The sequence below is a fragment of the Lutra lutra genome, chromosome 7 (assembly GCF_902655055.1).
Source record: "Lutra lutra chromosome 7, mLutLut1.2, whole genome shotgun sequence".
Lineage (NCBI taxonomy): Eukaryota > Metazoa > Chordata > Mammalia > Carnivora > Mustelidae > Lutra > Lutra lutra.
Genome location: NC_062284.1, coordinates 53,169,506 through 53,187,285, shown reverse-complemented (window position 1 = coordinate 53,187,285; position 17,780 = coordinate 53,169,506). Strand labels below are relative to the sequence as shown.

Here is a 17,780-nt window from a genome sequence, read left to right as displayed (position 1 = left end):
TGGCGGGCACTTCCTTACCTCACAAAGCCTCGAAAATAGATAATCTAACTTTTACATATGAAGAGGTTGAAGCGCTAAATATTTAACGTGTCCAAAGTCACACAATCGAGTAAAGAAGCCAGGATTCAAAGGGGGCCCATCTGATTCTCAAACCCATGAGCCTTCCCACCTCCACACTGCTTCCTAGCTTTGGGGCAGAATGGGCATAGAACTATTTACCTCGCAGGGTTAATGTGACTTAAATAATAAACACAAAGCTCTTGGGACATGGCAGACATTCAGTACTCGGAAGCTACTAAATTAGTTGCTCAAAATCACACAAAACCCATGGTGAAACCAGGTTGAAAGATTTGAATCAGGTGTTCAGGGGAGCGCGAAGGCAACTCAAGAAAGTGTCCTTGGCTTCAATTCCTAACCCAGAGTGAGTATGGGCTTTCCCACTGTCCCGCAAGCGCACCTCAGAGGTCGGGGAACACACAACAGAAATCCTCAAAAAAGAGGAGGGTAAGTAAGGTCAGATTCTCTCTCCACCGAACTTCTCCCGCTCCAAGTATTTTCTAGTCCACCCTCCACTCGCCAATTTCCGGGGTGGAAGTGACGTCTATGCTGCGCGCCGGAAGCGGGCTTGCAGAGTAAGACCGAGAAATAGCGGGTGTCACTGGACCTGGGCCTGGGACCGCTTTAGAGAAAGGAGCTTCAAGGCTTTCGTAGGAGGCCGTTGCCATGACGGCCCAGGGGAGCCTGGTGGCCAACCGAGGCCGGCGCTTCAAGTGGGCCATTGAGCTGAGCGGGCCTGGAGGAGGCAGCAGGTGAGGAGCCCGGGCGAAGCTCGGTAACAGAGCCTTTACCCCAGAACTGCCGCAGAGGAGTAAAACCTGACCCCTCAAGTACAACTCTCTGAAAATGATGGGTGGCACAAAGACGGCTCCCGGGGAGCCAGTGGCTTCTCCGTGGAGGTTTTCGTTGTTCAAAAGATGCTTATTTCATTACTCCCAATAGACAAAGGTCTGACGAACCCACGAGAGGGCTTTCTCTAATCTGGGCAGGTGTATCTGAGGGTCTTTATGCCTATGATTACAACAGAAATGTGGGATATGAAGTGTGGGAGCCTGCAGCTTTAGTTTTTTGGTTTGGTTCTTTAGGAGCCGAAGTGACCGGGGCGGTGGCCAGGGAGACTCGCTGTACCCTGTGGGTTACTTGGACAAGCAAGTGCCTGATACCAGCGTGCAAGAGACAGACCGGATCCTGGTGGAGAAGGTACAGAGGTATAGATATCACAATAGTTTTTAGGCCAGTCCTGACCTACGGATCCACCCTCCTCTCCCAGGCAGCATGTGAATCCTACTGTGGGACTCCTGCCCCTAATATTGGTAAACTGCTTGAGATTAATTTACAGTAGTTAAAGTGCTTAATAGTTGGAAAAATAAAAGATGTTTGAACATAGAAGGAAGTAGATTGAAAATTATCTATTGGTGCCAGTGCCTAACAGTTGAAGTCATCTTTTTTTTTTCTTTTTTCTTTTCTTTTTTTTTTTTTTAAGATTTTGTTTATTTATTTATTTTTTAAAGATTTTATTTATTTATTTGACAGAGAGAGATCACAAGCAGGCAGAGAGGCAGGTAGAGAGAGGAGGAAGCAGGCTCCCTGCTGAGCAGAGAGCCCGATGCGGGGCTCGATCCCAGGACCCTGAGATCATGACCTGAGCCGAAGGCAGCGGCTTAACCCACTGAGCCACCCAGGCGCCCCTTTAAGATTTTGTTTATTAACCATCTGAGCCACCCAGGAGCCCCTGAAGTCATCCTTTTACTCTAGTTCCCTTACCAGTGTGTCAGGATATTCTTTTGGCTTTATCTTCAAAACAGACTAAAATTTTTGCTGCTTATCACTACTTCTTATTTACCTATCCTTCTAGTCTGACACTAGTCCTCTCTTGCCACTTTCTCCTTTGTTCTTCATTCCACTCTAGTCAGAATGGTCTCCTTGCTGCTCCTTGAAAATAGTAGGCAGACTTCCATCTCATACTTTGTGTACATGTTCTTCCCTCTTCCTGGAATACTCTTTCCCCAGATATCTGTGTGACTTGCTCTCTTATCTCCCTTAGGTCTCTCAAATATTACCTTCTTAGAGAAGCCTACTCAAGGCACTCTCTATCCTGTTTTCCTACTTATCCTTTCTTACTTACTGCATTTCTCCATGTCATTCATACATATGATAGTTATTACCTTCTTATACTTGTAAGGTCCAAGAAAGCAGATTTTGTCTCCCCAAGTGCCCAGAATAGTGCCTGGCACTTTAGTTCCTCTTAGCCTTAATATTGTTAAATACTAAGTGATCTTCATTTCATGAAATGCAGTGATTTTTACATAAAAATGACAGCTGGTATCAGTTCTTTTCTTGAACAGTTTTATCATTTTTCATCGTGGTACAGCAAATTGTAATATGAATAATAACATGAAAGTATGATTAAAATGGCCTGGTTTTGAAGGTAGGTTATTATACTTACTTTAGAACAGTTTTGTTTTATGGCGGGTTTGATCTTTAAATTCCCAGATAAATGATCTTTTATATAAGTGACACACCAGGGAACTGCTTACAAATACCATTTTTTAACATGAATAAGCTGAAATGGATAGTGATATATTCTTCTAATATTGCTAGATTTACTTTGTTACTATTCTGTTTAGTAGGATTTTTGCATTTAGATTCAGGAGTGGTATCGATCTATAAACTTCACTCATAATGTCCTTGTCAGGTTTTTGGTATTTATGGGGCCACATGTAATGAGTTGTAGAATGTTCATTTTTTATATAAGACTGGGTTTATTTTTTCCTTAAATGTTCAGAATTTGCCAAGAGAAACCATCTGGGCTTAATTACAGACTCACTTTCTTAAACAGTTTTATGACTATTTAAATATTCAATTTACTATGCCATTAGGTATTTCTTTTAGGAATTTATCCGTTTCCCCAAATTTATACTATGATCACTCTAAGATTTTATTTATTTGAGAGAGAGAGAGAGAGATGATGAACAGGGGGAGGGGCAGAGGGAGAAGCAGCCTCCCTGCTGAGCATGGAACCTGAGGTGGGACTGGATCCCAGGACCCTGGGATCATGACTTGAGCCAAAGGCAGATGCTTAACCAACTGAACCACCCAGGTGCTCATATGATCACTTTAATACACTGCAAGAACTATAGAATTTTCCCTCTTTCATTCCCAGTGTTGTACAGTTCTCTTCTTTTTCCTTCATCCAGTTCACCAGTATTGATGTTATTAATCTTTAAAAGAAAACACCTTTAGCCTTGTTGATTTAAAGAAAAATTAATTTTTCTCATTTTTCCTTTTCATTAACTTGAATTTAATCTGTTCCTTTTTCTAACTTGAAATAGATGCTGAGAATGACATGGATGGAGCTAAAGGGTATAAAGCTAAGTAAATTAAGTCAGTCAGAGAAAGACAAATACCATATGATTTCATTCATATATGAAATTTAAGAAACAAATGAGCAAAGAGGGACGACAGAGAGAGAGAGGGCCAAACCAAGAAACAGACTGTTAACTATAGAGAACAAACTGATGGTTACCAGAGGGGAGGTGGGTGGGGGATGGGTGAAAGAGGTGATGATTAAGGAGGGCACTTGTGATGAGCACTAAGCATTGTATGGAAGTGTTGAGTCATTATATTGTACACATGAAACTAATATTACATTGTATGTTAACTGGAACTTTAAACTTACAAAAATTGCAAAAAGGAAGAAATAGACACTTTTAGTCTTCTAAATATGTATTTATTATAAGATTTTCAGTGCTCTGTGTCCCACAGATGTTAATATGTGGCTTTTTGTTATCAGTTAACAGTATTTCTGGTTTCCATTGTAATTTATTCTTTTATTTATGGATTATTTAGAAAACATTTTTTAATTCCAATGTGTAGGGAATTTTCAGTTTTCTTTTTGTTACTGATTTTAGCTTAATTGCATAAGAAAAGAACATGCGTTGTATAATTTGGGTTCTTTGAGTTGACACTTTCTTCAAGGGTCAGCAAGTGGTCAGCTTTTGTAAATGTCCCATGTGTGTTTGAAAAGAATGTGAATTTTCCAAATGCAATGTTTTGTATATGTCAGTTAAGTTTGTTAATAATGTCATTTAGATCTTAATATCTTGATTTGTCAGCTTTTTTTTTTTTAAGATTTTATTTATTTATTTGACAGAGAGAGATCACAAGTAGGCAGAGAGGCAGGCAGAGAGTGAGGGGGAAGCAGGCTCCCCGCTGAGTAGAGAGCCTGAAGAGGGGCTCAATCCCAGGACCCTGAGATCATGACCTGAGATAGAGGCAGAGGCTCAACCCACTGAGCCACCCAGGTGCCCCTCAGCGTATTCTTTTATTGATTGAGGTGCGCTAATCTCCCACCCTATGGATTTAACTATTTCAGTTTTAGATGGGGAAAGGAGAGATGCAGAAGCATAAGAACAAATGTAGGGAAGTTTTGTTTTTGTTTTTTTGTTTTTTTTTTTTTTTTTAGCTAGATCATGGGGAAAAAATGGCTTCTGAAAAACCAGTAGGAAAAAATATAACAAATGGTGAGGATGCCTTATTTTTAGAAGAACAAGCTTCCTGTGACAACATGGAGAAGGGCAGACAGAGGTGGTGGAACTGAGGAGTCAGCTCAGTTAAGAGCACAGAATTGGGAATTGTGTTCATTTGACTTTAACATCAGTAAATGTGGGACTGAACATCAGACAGTTATCTTATATCTCTCTGATATGAGGAATTTGAGAGGCAGGGCAGGGGACTGATGGGGGGCAGGGAAGGAAAAAATGAAACAAGACAGGATTGGGAGGGAGACAAACCATAAAAGACAGTTAATCTCACGAAACAAACTGAGGGTTGTTTGGGGGGTGGTTAGGGATAGGGTGACTGGGTTATGGACACTGGGGAGGGTTATGTGTTATGGTGAGTACTGTGAAATGTGTAAGCCTGATGATTCACAGACATGTACCCCTGGGGCAGATAATACATTATATGTTAATAAAAAAATTTTTTAAATGCGAGACTTAAGATAGAGATCATAGGTTAAAATTGTGTTTTGTTTTAGCGCTGCTGGGACATCGCCTTGGGTCCCCTCAAGCAGATTCCCATGAACCTCTTCATCATGTACATGGCAGGCAATACTATCTCCATCTTCCCCACTATGATGGTGTGTATGATGGCTTGGCGGCCCATTCAGGCTCTTATGGCCATTTCAGCCAGTAAGTATTCTTGATACAACAACCCTTTCTTAAATTTTAAGAATTAAAGACAAATTTTAGTGAAACCCATGAAAATCTTTCATATTGCTTTTGGCTAGTTGCCAGGAGGGAGGGTGTGCAGGGTGGTGATGGTAGAGGTGGTGGCATGGTGGAGGGAAATGGAACTTATCATGGCTTTTTGTTCACTTTTAATGGTCCTATTTGCTATTTTACTTTGTATCTCTATTATTTTAATTTTAATCTCTATTATTTTAATGTATGTCCTATTAAAAAAAAGTTGTTTTGGTTTTGACACTTTTTATTACTCCAACAGCTTTCAAGATGCTAGAAAGTTCAAGCCAGAAGTTTCTTCAGGGTTTGGTGTATCTCATTGGAAACCTCATGGGTTTGGCATTGGCTGTTTATAAGTGCCAGTCAATGGGACTGTTGCCTACACATGCATCAGACTGGTTAGCCTTCATTGAGCCCCCTGAGGTAAGGCAAAGGAGAAGTTAAATTTTGGGCAGCTGTAATGTAAATAGCAGACCCATCTGATTATGGGGGGTTTGAGTTGGTACTAGAGCTTATTTCTTAAGAAATAAGATCCCTTGGGAGTTTGGAAGTTGTTAATTTTTTTTAAGAATAAGGCTAAATAGAGCCTGTGATTAAATAAAGTACTTGGTTCCATAAGTTAGTTCAACACCAATTCACCAATCACCTGTTTACCTTTTCTTGTTTCAGAGGATGGAGTTTAGCGGTGGAGGACTGCTTCTGTGAAGAGAAGGAAGCCCCTGGTGCCTGTGTATCGGGATCTCATTTACAACCTTCTTTTTGTGCCCAGTGGCTCCTTCTCAGCAAACTAACTCTTAACGTTATCACTCATGCTGAAAGGAGCCCAAAGCTCTTTTTATTCCATGGTAAGGAGATGAATCCCAGAAAGAATGTATGTATCACTCCAAACACAAAGAAACTGTACCACAACCCTTGACTGAAAATAATGTAGAAAACTTTATTTATGTTTCCAATACAGAGCAAAACAACAAAACTGTAACTCTATGTAAACAAAAGAATGGTTGCTGCTAAATCAAGAACCACAGCAGCATCTCCTTTCAATAAATTAAATGGTTGAGAACAATGCTTTAAAAAAAAAGTTGCACAGGTTTCCCTTAAATCTATTTTCCTTAATATTTCACTTCTATTTAACACAAGCTGGGACATAGAAATTCTGTTGGAGACACTTGTGGAAGATGTGAGAAACTAATGCTGGATTCAGATTATACATGATGAAAAGAAAAACCAGACAAAAAGAGCACATAAATATGCTTACAGTGTAATTGCTACTTTAATATCCACAATAAGGGGTTTTTAACACATTTAGGGGGAGTGAGGATTGGTGGACTAGTTGGGGCCACAGAATCTGAGGCAAAGATACAAGGTTAATGATCTTTCCCCTGCCAAGAGGAACCGGGCACCTATTGAGCAGATGCTGCAATTCAAACTTCAGCTTTTAAGATAGCTTCAGAAGGCAGAGGGCCAGCAACTGGAGGATGGATAGCTATAACCTGCCCTGGTAAATTTTAGCTAAGACTTAAAAGCTGGATCTTATTAAAAAGGCAGGAAGAGGTCTTTCCTTTCTCTTCCTTCTTGAAACACAAAAGCCCCTTCTCCTAAGGTGCATTTTCTCTTATCAAGTTTTCAGTATTGCTTTATTTGCAGTGATTAGAAGAGACAAGACACTTTGCAGACAAACAACAAAAGCAACACACAGACATGAAATGCTCTAGACAGAGATGAGTTTAAATCTGGCCTAATAACCATTTTCCTATGTAATGGTGATTTTATGTTTTAGGGGCTGAAGTAGTGGCTGTATTAATAGCCACTAACTTTAAAAGATTCTTAGAGAGCTTCAACCACAAAAAGCTCTTCTAAAACTAACCTTGTTTTCTGCTCATGTTTTTTCTATCTGGAAAAAAAAAAAAAAAGTACGTATCAACCACTTTTGGCCAGAGGATGTGTGTAAATGTAGAGGAATTCCTGGGAAGGCTTACCTTTAAAGCATGGGGGCTTCAATATCTTGGATCCTAGAGAACCTGTTCCACTACGTGGCCTCAACTAAGCTATAGAATATTACAGTGGAAACTGTAAACAACGCTTCTACCCTCTGCAGGAAGGAGCAGGAAAAAATACTTAAAAGATTGTGTTTGCTTTGCTACCCCGACTGAATCTTGAGGTTGAAAAAAGAGCAAAGGGAACAAAATACTCAATTTCTTAAGCCATACTGAAGAGTTTTCTTAGTCCAATAGAGTCAAATGAATAATCTGCTGGTACCTAGGTTTGCTTGCTTCATATTCTATTGGGTGATCAAAAAAGAGTGGCACTATTTACCATTAATAAAAGTGATTCAAAAGCAGTCATGAATACAGGCAAAATAGTTTTTCTAAATACTTATCCTATAAAAGAAAGGAACATTTCACACATATTTGCAATTACCACTCAAGGTAGTTTCCCTATGCTTGAAAGCTAGGAGTTTTATGACCAGTAAATTAAAATGACCAATAAATGTTTTATGATGAGCAAATAAAAAGCTAAGCTTGTACAAGTGCTTCCTTGACACAGAGAGCTTTCTGAAAACAACTGGAATAGAAGAGGACTGTGGGCTTGGATCATCTTAGTTCAGAGCCAAGTTCCTGCAGTCACAATGAAGAATGAAATCGATAAAAGAAAAACGCTTATACTCTGGGCGTTTAGGTGAGTTGAGTGCCTCAAGTCTTTGCTATGGCTTTGGAAATGAGTCCATAAGTTTCTGAGTTAAAAGTAAGTTTCTTGAACCAGGTCAATGCCAATCATATGCCACTTTAGTGAAGCAGGTAGGGAGAGTAGCAGCAGCTCAATCTTTGGCACTACGGAAGGAGTATGGCTCTAGAACTTTGAATTCCATTGCTGGGTTCCCCCTTTAAAAGACAGTCAAAAGTCCAAAGCTTTTAGAGAAGGATTTTAGCCAGTCTTCATAGTTTATTCCTATGATTTTGGACTTGTGTCTACTAACCTGGAGGGCATAAAAGAAAGGAGAGGAGAAACTACTGGTCAATGTGTATCATCATCTAGATTTTTTAGATAACAGTTTGTATGTTTTGACCATGTCACACAGGTAACCACAGATTGTTTCAGCAGATCTTAATTTGGAGTTACCTTAATTTAGCCATTTGAAAAGAACCTGAAAGAAATTCTTTTTTCCTCCACTTTTAAAAAAACAACTTCCAGGATAACAAGCCTGTATTACCATCTTAACCATAGAATGGGTTTTGAGAACCAGATGACATATAAACCGACACAGAATGTATACTTAAACCTGATATTCTGGGGAATCTTGTTTTGGAGGAAGAAGCAGAGGCTGTAGCCATGTTTTAGTTTTTGAATAGTACCTTAATATAAAAGAGAGTCCTGGAGAGCAGTGGATACATTAAAGAAAATCAGCTAAAAAAAGGTTTTCATCTTGGATTGCCACAGGTTATCTCCACAAGGATGTTAGGTCCCCACATACTTGGTCATGAATTCTTTCATATGATGAAGCTGTGTCTCTGGCTGTTACCCCCATGGTATCATCACTGAACCATGACTTCTGAGATTCCCCTTCCATGCTGGACATGTACTTTCCTTTTTTGTCTTCTTGAATTTCTAGCATCCCTTTTGCCAATTCATTTTAATGGTTTAGCTTGTTAATTCTAATTTGCCTTCAACTAGTACAGACATGGCTTAGGACTTGACCAGTGTTCTGATATTGAGGAAGTATCTGCTGCCTCTGTAAGGACAGCAGATCATATGATAGCGAAGAGCAGAACTACGTGTACTTCTTTGCACAAGTACTTGAGGCTCAGCTTGTCAAGAGTTCAGTGTGATGTGTACAGAACCTGGACCTCTACTTGATGGGAGTAGTAGTAAAGAGCTGGCACTTCCATTGGAGAATGGAAGCCTTTTAGGAAAGGTGAGGCCAAGCGGAGTCTTCAGGAATAGATTATGAATAAATGGTGATCACTTCACTGCCACCACCTCGGACCAGGAGGACTCGCTCTAGTCCCTCGGTGAGCACTTCCAGGAACTCCATGTCTTCCGAATTGGTCAAGGAGACAAACAGGTGAGAGAAGATCACACTTTATAACCTGACATTATGATAATCAGGGTTCATCTGACTCAAAACTGCAAAATTAACATGCTTGTTTTAACAATTATATACTCAGAGTTGGAGATGTCTGAATTCTGGGTTCAATTTAACACTGTGACATAACCTAGAGATGTAATTCCTTTGCATATATAATCTAAGACCTTCATTTGTTAGACTTTTTTCTAAATGTTATTTTACAAATGGGGAAACTTACAAGTAATGCATTTGTACCACATTAAAATAAGCCAAAAAAGAGGAAAAAGCCACAACAGGACAGCTTATAAGGGTGCTAGAGAGAACCCAAGTAATTTCTAAGTGAAGCAGCTCAAATCAGATTTTTCTGCCAGTGCTTTTTTTTTTTTTCCTTTCTTAATCTCTTTTTCTTAAAGATACTGATGGGAATGGCCAGTCTATACCACTGCATTTCTGAAGGGGTCCCATTAAAAAAAATCCTGCGATCAGGGTATGAGGAAAAACCCTTATCTTTTTTTCCCCCTCAGAGGAGATTTCACTGAAACTGCTTCTCTCCTAACTACATCCATAAGAAAGGGGCTTTGCAAAATGGATAGAGCCTGAAAAGAAGAAAGGACGTGGGTATTGCATCTCTAGGATTGTTTCAGAAAGGGTTCTATACTGTGAATATCAGAAGTCATTTTGCAAATTTACCACCTAAAAACTCTCTTTAGGGTTCAGAGAGAACATATATACCCAACTCCCCCAAAGAAGATCAATCTCACTGCTGTGTAAGAACCCTTACCTAAGACTTTTAACAGCCTTCCCTCCTTGAGACAGAAACATGGGCACAGACAATGACTTAAGGTTACCTAGTGGTCTCATCTAAAAAACAGGCTAAGACTTTCCCTACCGGTAGCTCCACTCTTGGAAAGGATACAGTTTTCATCACCTTCAGGGTTTCGGGGTGGCCCAGGCATATTCAACAAAACCAGCTTCGCTTCATGGGACTTGTTAACTATAACCTCATTGAGTTTCACTGCTGTATGCATCCGTCTCACGTTGGAATGGTCCCTGGGCAGGTGAAAGGGAGAAACGGGTGGTTAAAGCAAAGAGAAAGCTAGGCTATAGTCAGTTTTAAAAACCTTGAGATACAGAGCTTTTTTGCTTTGACTATGAATAATGTAAAGAACAAATGATTTCCTTATACCCTGGGTTTTCTCATTCTACATTTGCTTGTTTTATGCCAGGAACACAGTAAGGTAGAAAGAAGGGTGGTTAGTTTATGCACAATGTTAACTCGTAGCTGATATGCACAGGCAAGTAACAGAGAGATGGCTAGATTTGGGGTGAAATGAAGAAGGGACTTCATCCTCTGTATCCAGGCAAAGTCACATGTGTGCCACTGACTAGGATACTGTGTTATGTGATAAGATTGTGTGTTGGAAAACTTACGGACGCATGTTAAGCAGGTCCTGGAATCCTTCCATCGACTTAGCCTTTTGTCCTCGGGATGCCATGTACTTGTCTTTTGTCCAAGTCATGTGCACCTTCTCCTGGTAGGTCTCTGTCTCTTCATCCTCATCAGAGCCAATGCTGGTCAATCGTAGCATTGAGTTCCGGTCCTTCACCAACTGTGCCTGAAGAGGGGCCAACACAGCTATGACCTCTATACCCAGTTTCCTCTCATGCTTCAGCTTCAATTATTTTCAAACAATAATGTGGTTATAGTGGAAGAACTGATAAAGTGAGATGGAAAGAATGTGTCATTCTATGAGAATAATACAGTATCATCCCTCTCAGTGACAGACTAGGATTCAGTGAACGCAGGAAGGTCTCACCTCTCTGTCTCGCTCTGTTTTGGACAGTCGCATGTGCCGGAGCATCTGGGACCTTTGCTCCATCATCAGGGTGCGCTCATAAGTGTAAGCAGATATGTCACTGTCATGCTGCCATAGACAACGCAGAGAGTGGGCAACAAGCACAAAGGAGAAAGAGAACTGAACCACTCACTTTCATTTCCATTTGCTAAATTAAGCCAGAGAAAGTACCACAATATCAACCTAAGTTACACCCCTATTTTGTTAAGTTACTGAGTTATATATAATATTATGGACTATCAAACCTAGAAGCACTGACATTCCTTTCCATAATCTAACCATTACATATATATTTCCTTGATACAAAATACAAACTCTAGTCTTTTTTTTAAATACTGCCAGGTTATTTTTAAAAAGCTATGTGTGATTTTAACATGCATATATGAATTAAAACTAATAAAACCATATTGAGCAGACAAGAATCTGGGAGAAATATAAAGGCTGTACAACAAGTAAGAAAGCAAAAATTAAAAAACAACACCAAATATACAAAACATACATATTCTACTTATCTAGATCAATGTATTAGGGCTCTGTCAGAACTAAGGGATTAATCCACATTTGCAGCTGAACAATTTCCCAAACCAGAAAAAGTTCTAGGAAGACAGGGTAGGAAATGGGGGAAGGGTGGTCTGTTTGATCTCAAACTCAGCTTTCTCACCATCTCCACCACTTCCACCTCTGCTTCAATGCGTAAGTGGTAGAGGAAGGTAGCCAGGTCCTTCTTCATCTGAATACTGTTGTCTTCTAGTTGGGCTACTGTGAAGATCCGTATGCTACATTTTCGCCACACCTGAGAAAGTACCATACATACATGGCAAGTTAAATGCAAGAAGGCCACCCCCCACACAAAAAGGAGTTATTCCTTAAACACAAAACATTTTTTTGCTTTGGACAACCTTGCTGTAGTATCAGGATATTTGTTTTTAGCTTCTAACTGGATATACTGTTGTATGAGAGCAAAAGCTTGACTAAGAAACACATTAAAAACAACTTCAAGAAGTTCTTAATTTCCTAACAAGAAGAAAACCAGCAAAAGGGGATACAGAATACATTAGGAGGGTGCTGTATTTGGATAGCATATTGATGGCCCCATGCAGACTCTAAAAGTTAGTATTTTAACTTTTAAAGTTAAATTTTAAAGTTCAGCTTAACTAGTCTTACCAAAGGATGAGCATGCATATGTATAAGATACACAAACATCCGAACAGAGGTTTCCAGTATTTGAGAGACTTTGGTCTTTTTTTCTTTTAAATGGATGTGTTTTCACTTGTCAATGTTTCTCCAAGAACTCATATGGAACTTTATTAATTTGCTGAGTTTAACTTGGAGATAGGTATCAAATAGAAAAAAGACTACTTCTCATACAGTTGGAACTAGGATCATGGGAATGCTAAGAAAAATCCCTAGCTCCTCTGATCCTAAGCCCCAACACTATAATCAAAGAGAAAGGGTCTGCCTAGTGAACCAGGACAGATATTAAGGGAGAAAGACTTTTTTTTTTCCAAAGGTATCTAACGTACCTTGTGCTGTTTGAGTAGGAAAGGTAATAACATGAGCATGCCCCCATCATGCACAATCCACCACACATCAATGTTGCCCTCAGAAAACTGTTCCACATTGCTGGGAAAGAAGGAGATGTTTTTAGCCACCAGCAGGGCCAGATGGGCAGCAGTTGTCACTCGAACTGTGCCTAGGGAGAAAACAGAATCAGGACAAACAGAGAAGACTCCTCACGCTTGCCTTGCTTCCTACCATGTCAGGAAAGCAAGGATAATGGTTTTTGGGTTGGTTGTGTTTTTTTGTTTGTTTTGTTTGGTTGTTTTTTACATTTCTTTAAGCAAAGTGTTCTGTTTACATAGTGGGTTATACCTCATCAGGTAACAACAATCATTAAGAAAAATCTGAATAACTAACAGAATTAGGTTCGGAACCATGATTTACATTACTAAATTCCAATCACTACATTTCTAAGGGGGGTGGTTATGTGAATTCTGGAGATTTTGATGAAAGACAATCCTTCCAATTCCTGTGAGAATGTCAATGTGGCAGATCATAAATGAAAACTGGGCAATTTCAGAGAAAACTCCTAGCATGATACTTGACAGAGATAAACAATTCATGAACATAATATAAAGCTGGAGGGGGTGAGGAGAATAAGGTTATTATTGTTAGTAGTTATTTAGGCGCCCTTATAGGACTATGCTTCAGCAATGGCACAGTCTCTACTTTGGAGGCTATGGGGTGGGACTAAGGCAACAGAGGTTTGACTGTATCCCCTATTTGGACCCTTTGGATAAAATGAAAAGTGTTCTGTACCAATAAAAGTCTTCCATGCTCGGGCATCTTCACTCTGGCGCCAACCATTAGGCCATCCCATCACCACCGTGTTGTGCTTCATGCCTCCAAGGCCACATGACTGGATAAGGTGGGAAATGCCCTCCCTCAGCTTGGCGGCCACCACCAGCTGGCAGAACCCTTTCACCTTCTCTGCCTCCATGAGATGCTTTATAGTCTGAAAAAGAGAATCTCAATGCTGAATTGCTTCACCCTTTTTCACTCTCTAAGTGCTTACTACATATAGCGCTGGTTGACTACATAGAGTTCTTCCGCCTTTTCCTCTGTAACATACCAAATAAATCAAGAACAGGGATCTTCATAAAACGAATATTCAATATTCTTTCTTAACTGACCAGGAGGAGTGTGAACATGATCTGCTTCCTTTCTCAATCACCCTGATGCCCCGACTCATACTATTAGAAACTCAATATGATGATTCAGTTTCACTTAAGAATTTCCTCAGGTATGTTTTTTTCATTTCTCCTATTTCTATCTGTTTTTATATTTTAATGGTGATTACTGATGAACATTGTCTTTGCTTTGCTATTATTTATTCAAGCCAATTTGAGATAATATTTCATTCATTCTTACTCCACTCTCTTAGTGGAAAGACGAAGGGAATAATGGCGTAGAAGTAAGACAGGATTTTCCTGAAGGCAGAGATTAAGTCAGTGGTGTAACAAGGGTAATAAGCAAGGTTTATTGATTTCCAACCCTGTGCTTTTTATTTATTTTTACCATCATTCCAGACTAATGTTTCTTCAAGCATTTCTAGTTTTTAGGGTTTCAAAGTATTCCAAAATGAAATCCAGTAAAATTTTTGAAAGGTAATTGTACGTTTCTCTGAACAGCAGGGTTGGTTTTATCATTAAAATAAGTATTAGAGTCAAAACTGCTTTTTTCTTTAGGAGAATTTACACTTGGCAAGTTAATCAAAAGTAAAGCAACCTTGGTCATGACACCAATGTAGGCTGGTAAGGAGAAAGGAAAGTTCGTTCATGGCCCCTTGTCATCAGAATGAGCAGAACCATCTCCACAGTTCAAAGGATAGATTTATTTACATGACTTCTCTGAGGCCCGAGTCAACGTTTAGAATCTATTTGGAAACAGTGCTTAGCCTTGACAATCTTAAAAGTTTAGTAACGCTTTTTAAATGGAAAATATAAACTATTATCTTCTGGTTCATCTTATTATTTGGGAGACGATGATTGTTCAAAAGTTAGCATTAAGAAGGAAACATCCCAGAACATGCAGGAAAGCGATTAACTGAGAAATATGATGTCTGACAACTTAACATCACAAAATCATAAACTAAATTCTACTAAGTCAATAAGCCTTGACTCTCACCTGCTCAGCAGCTAAAGCTTCCCCGTAGTTCTCCAGGAAGTTCCCCACAATGACAGAGCCCACAATAGTGAGACCCTTTCCTGCTTTAAGTTGTGAGGCAAAGGTGAGGAGGCGAGGATGCTTGACATGTAAGTCTTCATCTAATTTCAGCAATACAAGTAACTGAGGCCTGTAAAGAGGTTGGTGGGAGAGTGGGAGGGAAAAACACTTTGGGTTTGGGGAATAGAATGATAAATTCTACCCTTTAATTCAGGAGATGTAAATAAAACATGTAAATGGGAAGAAGGAAGAGATTAGAGGAAACAACAGGATGAGGTTGTAGTTTATTTGAATCCTCCCAGTATTACCACAGATTGATCATTCTGCAAGGAACAAAAAAATGGCAGAAGTCTAGATCAGATACCCCATGAAGCAAAGAGAATAAAGTATGAAGGATTTGGAATCATTCAAAACAGGTCCTTTACACCATTTCTTTGAGCCGCCTGAATTCCTTATCCTGTAATCACTGAAGCACACAGTTCTGGGTGTTAACCATGTGCCAAACACCATAGCACTAAGCTCTATTGATTTCTTTACCTCCAGTTTTTAGTGTGTGGTGGTCCTTCTTCCAGCCGGAGCAAAGCAAACCGGGCTGCACTGAGGGACAGCCCACGGATTCCATCACCCCACTCTTTCTCCGCTCTGGGAGAAAAAAGAGAAAAAGGCCGAGACAAGTATCAACTATAGCAAGTACAATTTCAAAACAAGGTTTTATTTTTCTTTCTAAAACTAACATATGCATGCAGTAGAAAATTAAAACTCATATTAATTATTAATATAATGCTCTTAACATAATGAACCCACGAAAAGCAGATCCGTATTGCCCTTCAGCAATGGACCACACTGTACAATAAAAAATTCAAAACAAAGGCTGGAAGGATCACTCGCTCATTCTTCTATGTAACTGTTCAAAAGCAATGATGTAAAATAGCAATTTGGAGAAGGAAATTACAACAGACCCAAAGATTAATTTTGAAAATAATGGGGAGAAAGCAAAATTCAATGTAATCTTCTGAACCAGTGTTATTTATTCCTAATTTTTGTAAGTTTTTTCTGTAGTCTTAGTTGTTATGACTCAGTATTAATTTCTTTTTCATTTCAGAGATTATACCTTAACTGAAGAGAGAAGCAAAAATACTTATATTTGTGTTAGACTTTAATATCATTATTTTGACATGGCCTTTTAGCAACTTTTTAAATTGATCTGTTCATACTTTCTTAATGGGTTCCCATTATTGATTCTGTAGTTTGTGTCTGTAAGATGGCTAAAAGAATTTGGGGTTATAGAGTTTAGTTGCAGTTAAATGAGGCTGTCTGGATCCTTAATGCAATTTTCATTGAGCTGGCTCTACCAAACTCGTCCATTTTGATACCTGTAGCAGTAATCAAGGTCAAATCCACAAACTCACCCTTGGTACTCGATGTACTTGTAGATCATACCAGCTATTACCATAGCTACAATGGCATAATACCAGGAAGAAATGAACATCAGAGCCAGACAGATACTCATTCCCATGAAAGAGAGGGCCCTAGAAAATTAAAAACCAAAACACAAACAAGAAATTGTTTATCTAAGCAGCTAAAAAAGAAGTCTGTGCTAGAGGTGCTTCTCAAACTGGTGAAGGATTGTTATTATCTTTTTAATTCCAATATACTGCACATTGAACTTTTATAAAATGCAATAAAAATGAATTATTAGAAAAATTACTATATGCCCGGATGCTGTGAGAATATCAAATAGCTATAAAAGTTTCAAAATGATTTTTCTCAATTATTATAGTTATCTTATCATGGACTGCAATAGTCAGCAAATCTGCACCAAGGCCCGAACCATCCTTTGTGCTGATGTTTCCCACTGCTGGAAAAATATATAAATGAACAGGTTGTAATGAAAGTTATCTGTAGGTGTGAGGATAATAAATGCCTACTTAGCAAAGCAAGAATGGGGCACATAGAATTATTAACATGATCTTTTTTTTTTAAGTATTTATTCATTTATTTGACAGACAGAGATCACAAGTAGGCAGAGAGGCAGGCAGAGAGAGAGGAAGGGAAGCAGGCTCCCTGCTATGCAAAGAGCCTGATGCGGGGCTCAATCCCAGGACCCCAGGATCATGACCTGAGCCACGAAGGCAGAGGCTTTAACCCACTGAGCCACCCAGGCGCCCCTGAACATGGTCTTTTAAAAAGAAGTATCTCATGTAAATATTGCTTAAAACCTTATGAACATTCCTTAGCATCATGCAGAACCCACTAAAGAAAATCTGCCATTAGTTTTCTTACTTTACATAAGAGAATATTGGCAGAGAGGTGCCCGAGTAGGTTGTGGGTTAAGTGTCCAACTCTTGATTTTGGCTCAAGTCATGCACTCAGGGTCCTGGGATAGAGCTATGCATTGGGCTCAGCGCTAAGTGTGGAGTTTGCTTAAGATTCTCTTTCTCGGAGTGCCCAGGTGGCTCAATTGGTTAAGTGTCTGCCTTTAGCTCAGGTCCTGATCTCAGGGTCCTGGGACTGAGCCCCACATCAGGTTCCCTGCTCATCAGGAAGCCTGTTTGTCCCTCTCCCTCTCCCAATCCCCCTGCTTGTGCTCTCTTGTTCTGTCAAATCAATAAATAAAAAGTCTCTCTCTCCCTTTGCCCCCCCACATGTGGTGGCTCTCTCTCTCTCTCACTGTCTCTCTCTAAAAAAAGGAGAGAGAGAAACTTGGCAGAGAATGATGAAATGCCTGTTTTGATCAAATAGATTAAGTAGACAACCATGCTTACTGAAGTTCTTCTGTGTACAGAATGAACTTCTTAGCTCTATGATGAATGAAAGAATGAACAGGAGAGTTGT

The 17,780-nt window shown here is 39.5% G+C and overlaps 2 protein-coding genes across 5 annotated transcripts in view; one reads left to right on the top strand and one right to left on the bottom strand.

Annotated features, from left to right (window-relative positions):
* Positions 1-609: 609 nt before the first annotated feature.
* Positions 610-6,378, top strand: EMC4 (ER membrane protein complex subunit 4). The gene is made up of 5 exons (XM_047735343.1): positions 610-809; positions 1,143-1,257; positions 5,096-5,249; positions 5,563-5,723; positions 5,970-6,378. The coding sequence occupies exons 1-5, from the start codon at positions 724-726 to the stop codon at positions 6,003-6,005; spliced, it is 552 nt and encodes a 183-aa protein (XP_047591299.1). The 5' UTR covers positions 610-723; the 3' UTR covers positions 6,006-6,378.
* A 212-nt stretch (positions 6,379-6,590) lies between these two features.
* Positions 6,591-17,780, bottom strand: part of SLC12A6 (solute carrier family 12 member 6) — a 91,637-nt gene continuing 80,447 nt past the window's right edge. For 3 of the 4 annotated variants that reach the window (XM_047735339.1, XM_047735340.1, XM_047735341.1), the window contains 10 exons: positions 16,355-16,474; positions 15,483-15,587; positions 14,907-15,075; positions 13,539-13,734; positions 12,743-12,912; positions 11,881-12,012; positions 11,181-11,288; positions 10,795-10,979; positions 10,280-10,413; positions 6,591-9,332 (listed from right to left, as the gene is read on the bottom strand). In XM_047735339.1, coding sequence (XP_047591295.1) covers positions 9,241-9,332; positions 10,280-10,413; positions 10,795-10,979; positions 11,181-11,288; positions 11,881-12,012; positions 12,743-12,912; positions 13,539-13,734; positions 14,907-15,075; positions 15,483-15,587; positions 16,355-16,474 — 1,411 coding nt within the window. In that variant the 3' untranslated portion in view covers positions 6,591-9,240. Of the gene's footprint in view, positions 9,333-10,279; positions 10,414-10,794; positions 10,980-11,180; positions 11,289-11,880; positions 12,013-12,742; positions 12,913-13,538; positions 13,735-14,906; positions 15,076-15,482; positions 15,588-16,354; positions 16,475-17,780 lie in introns of those variants that run through there. The other variant, XR_007128466.1, reaches the window with a different exon arrangement.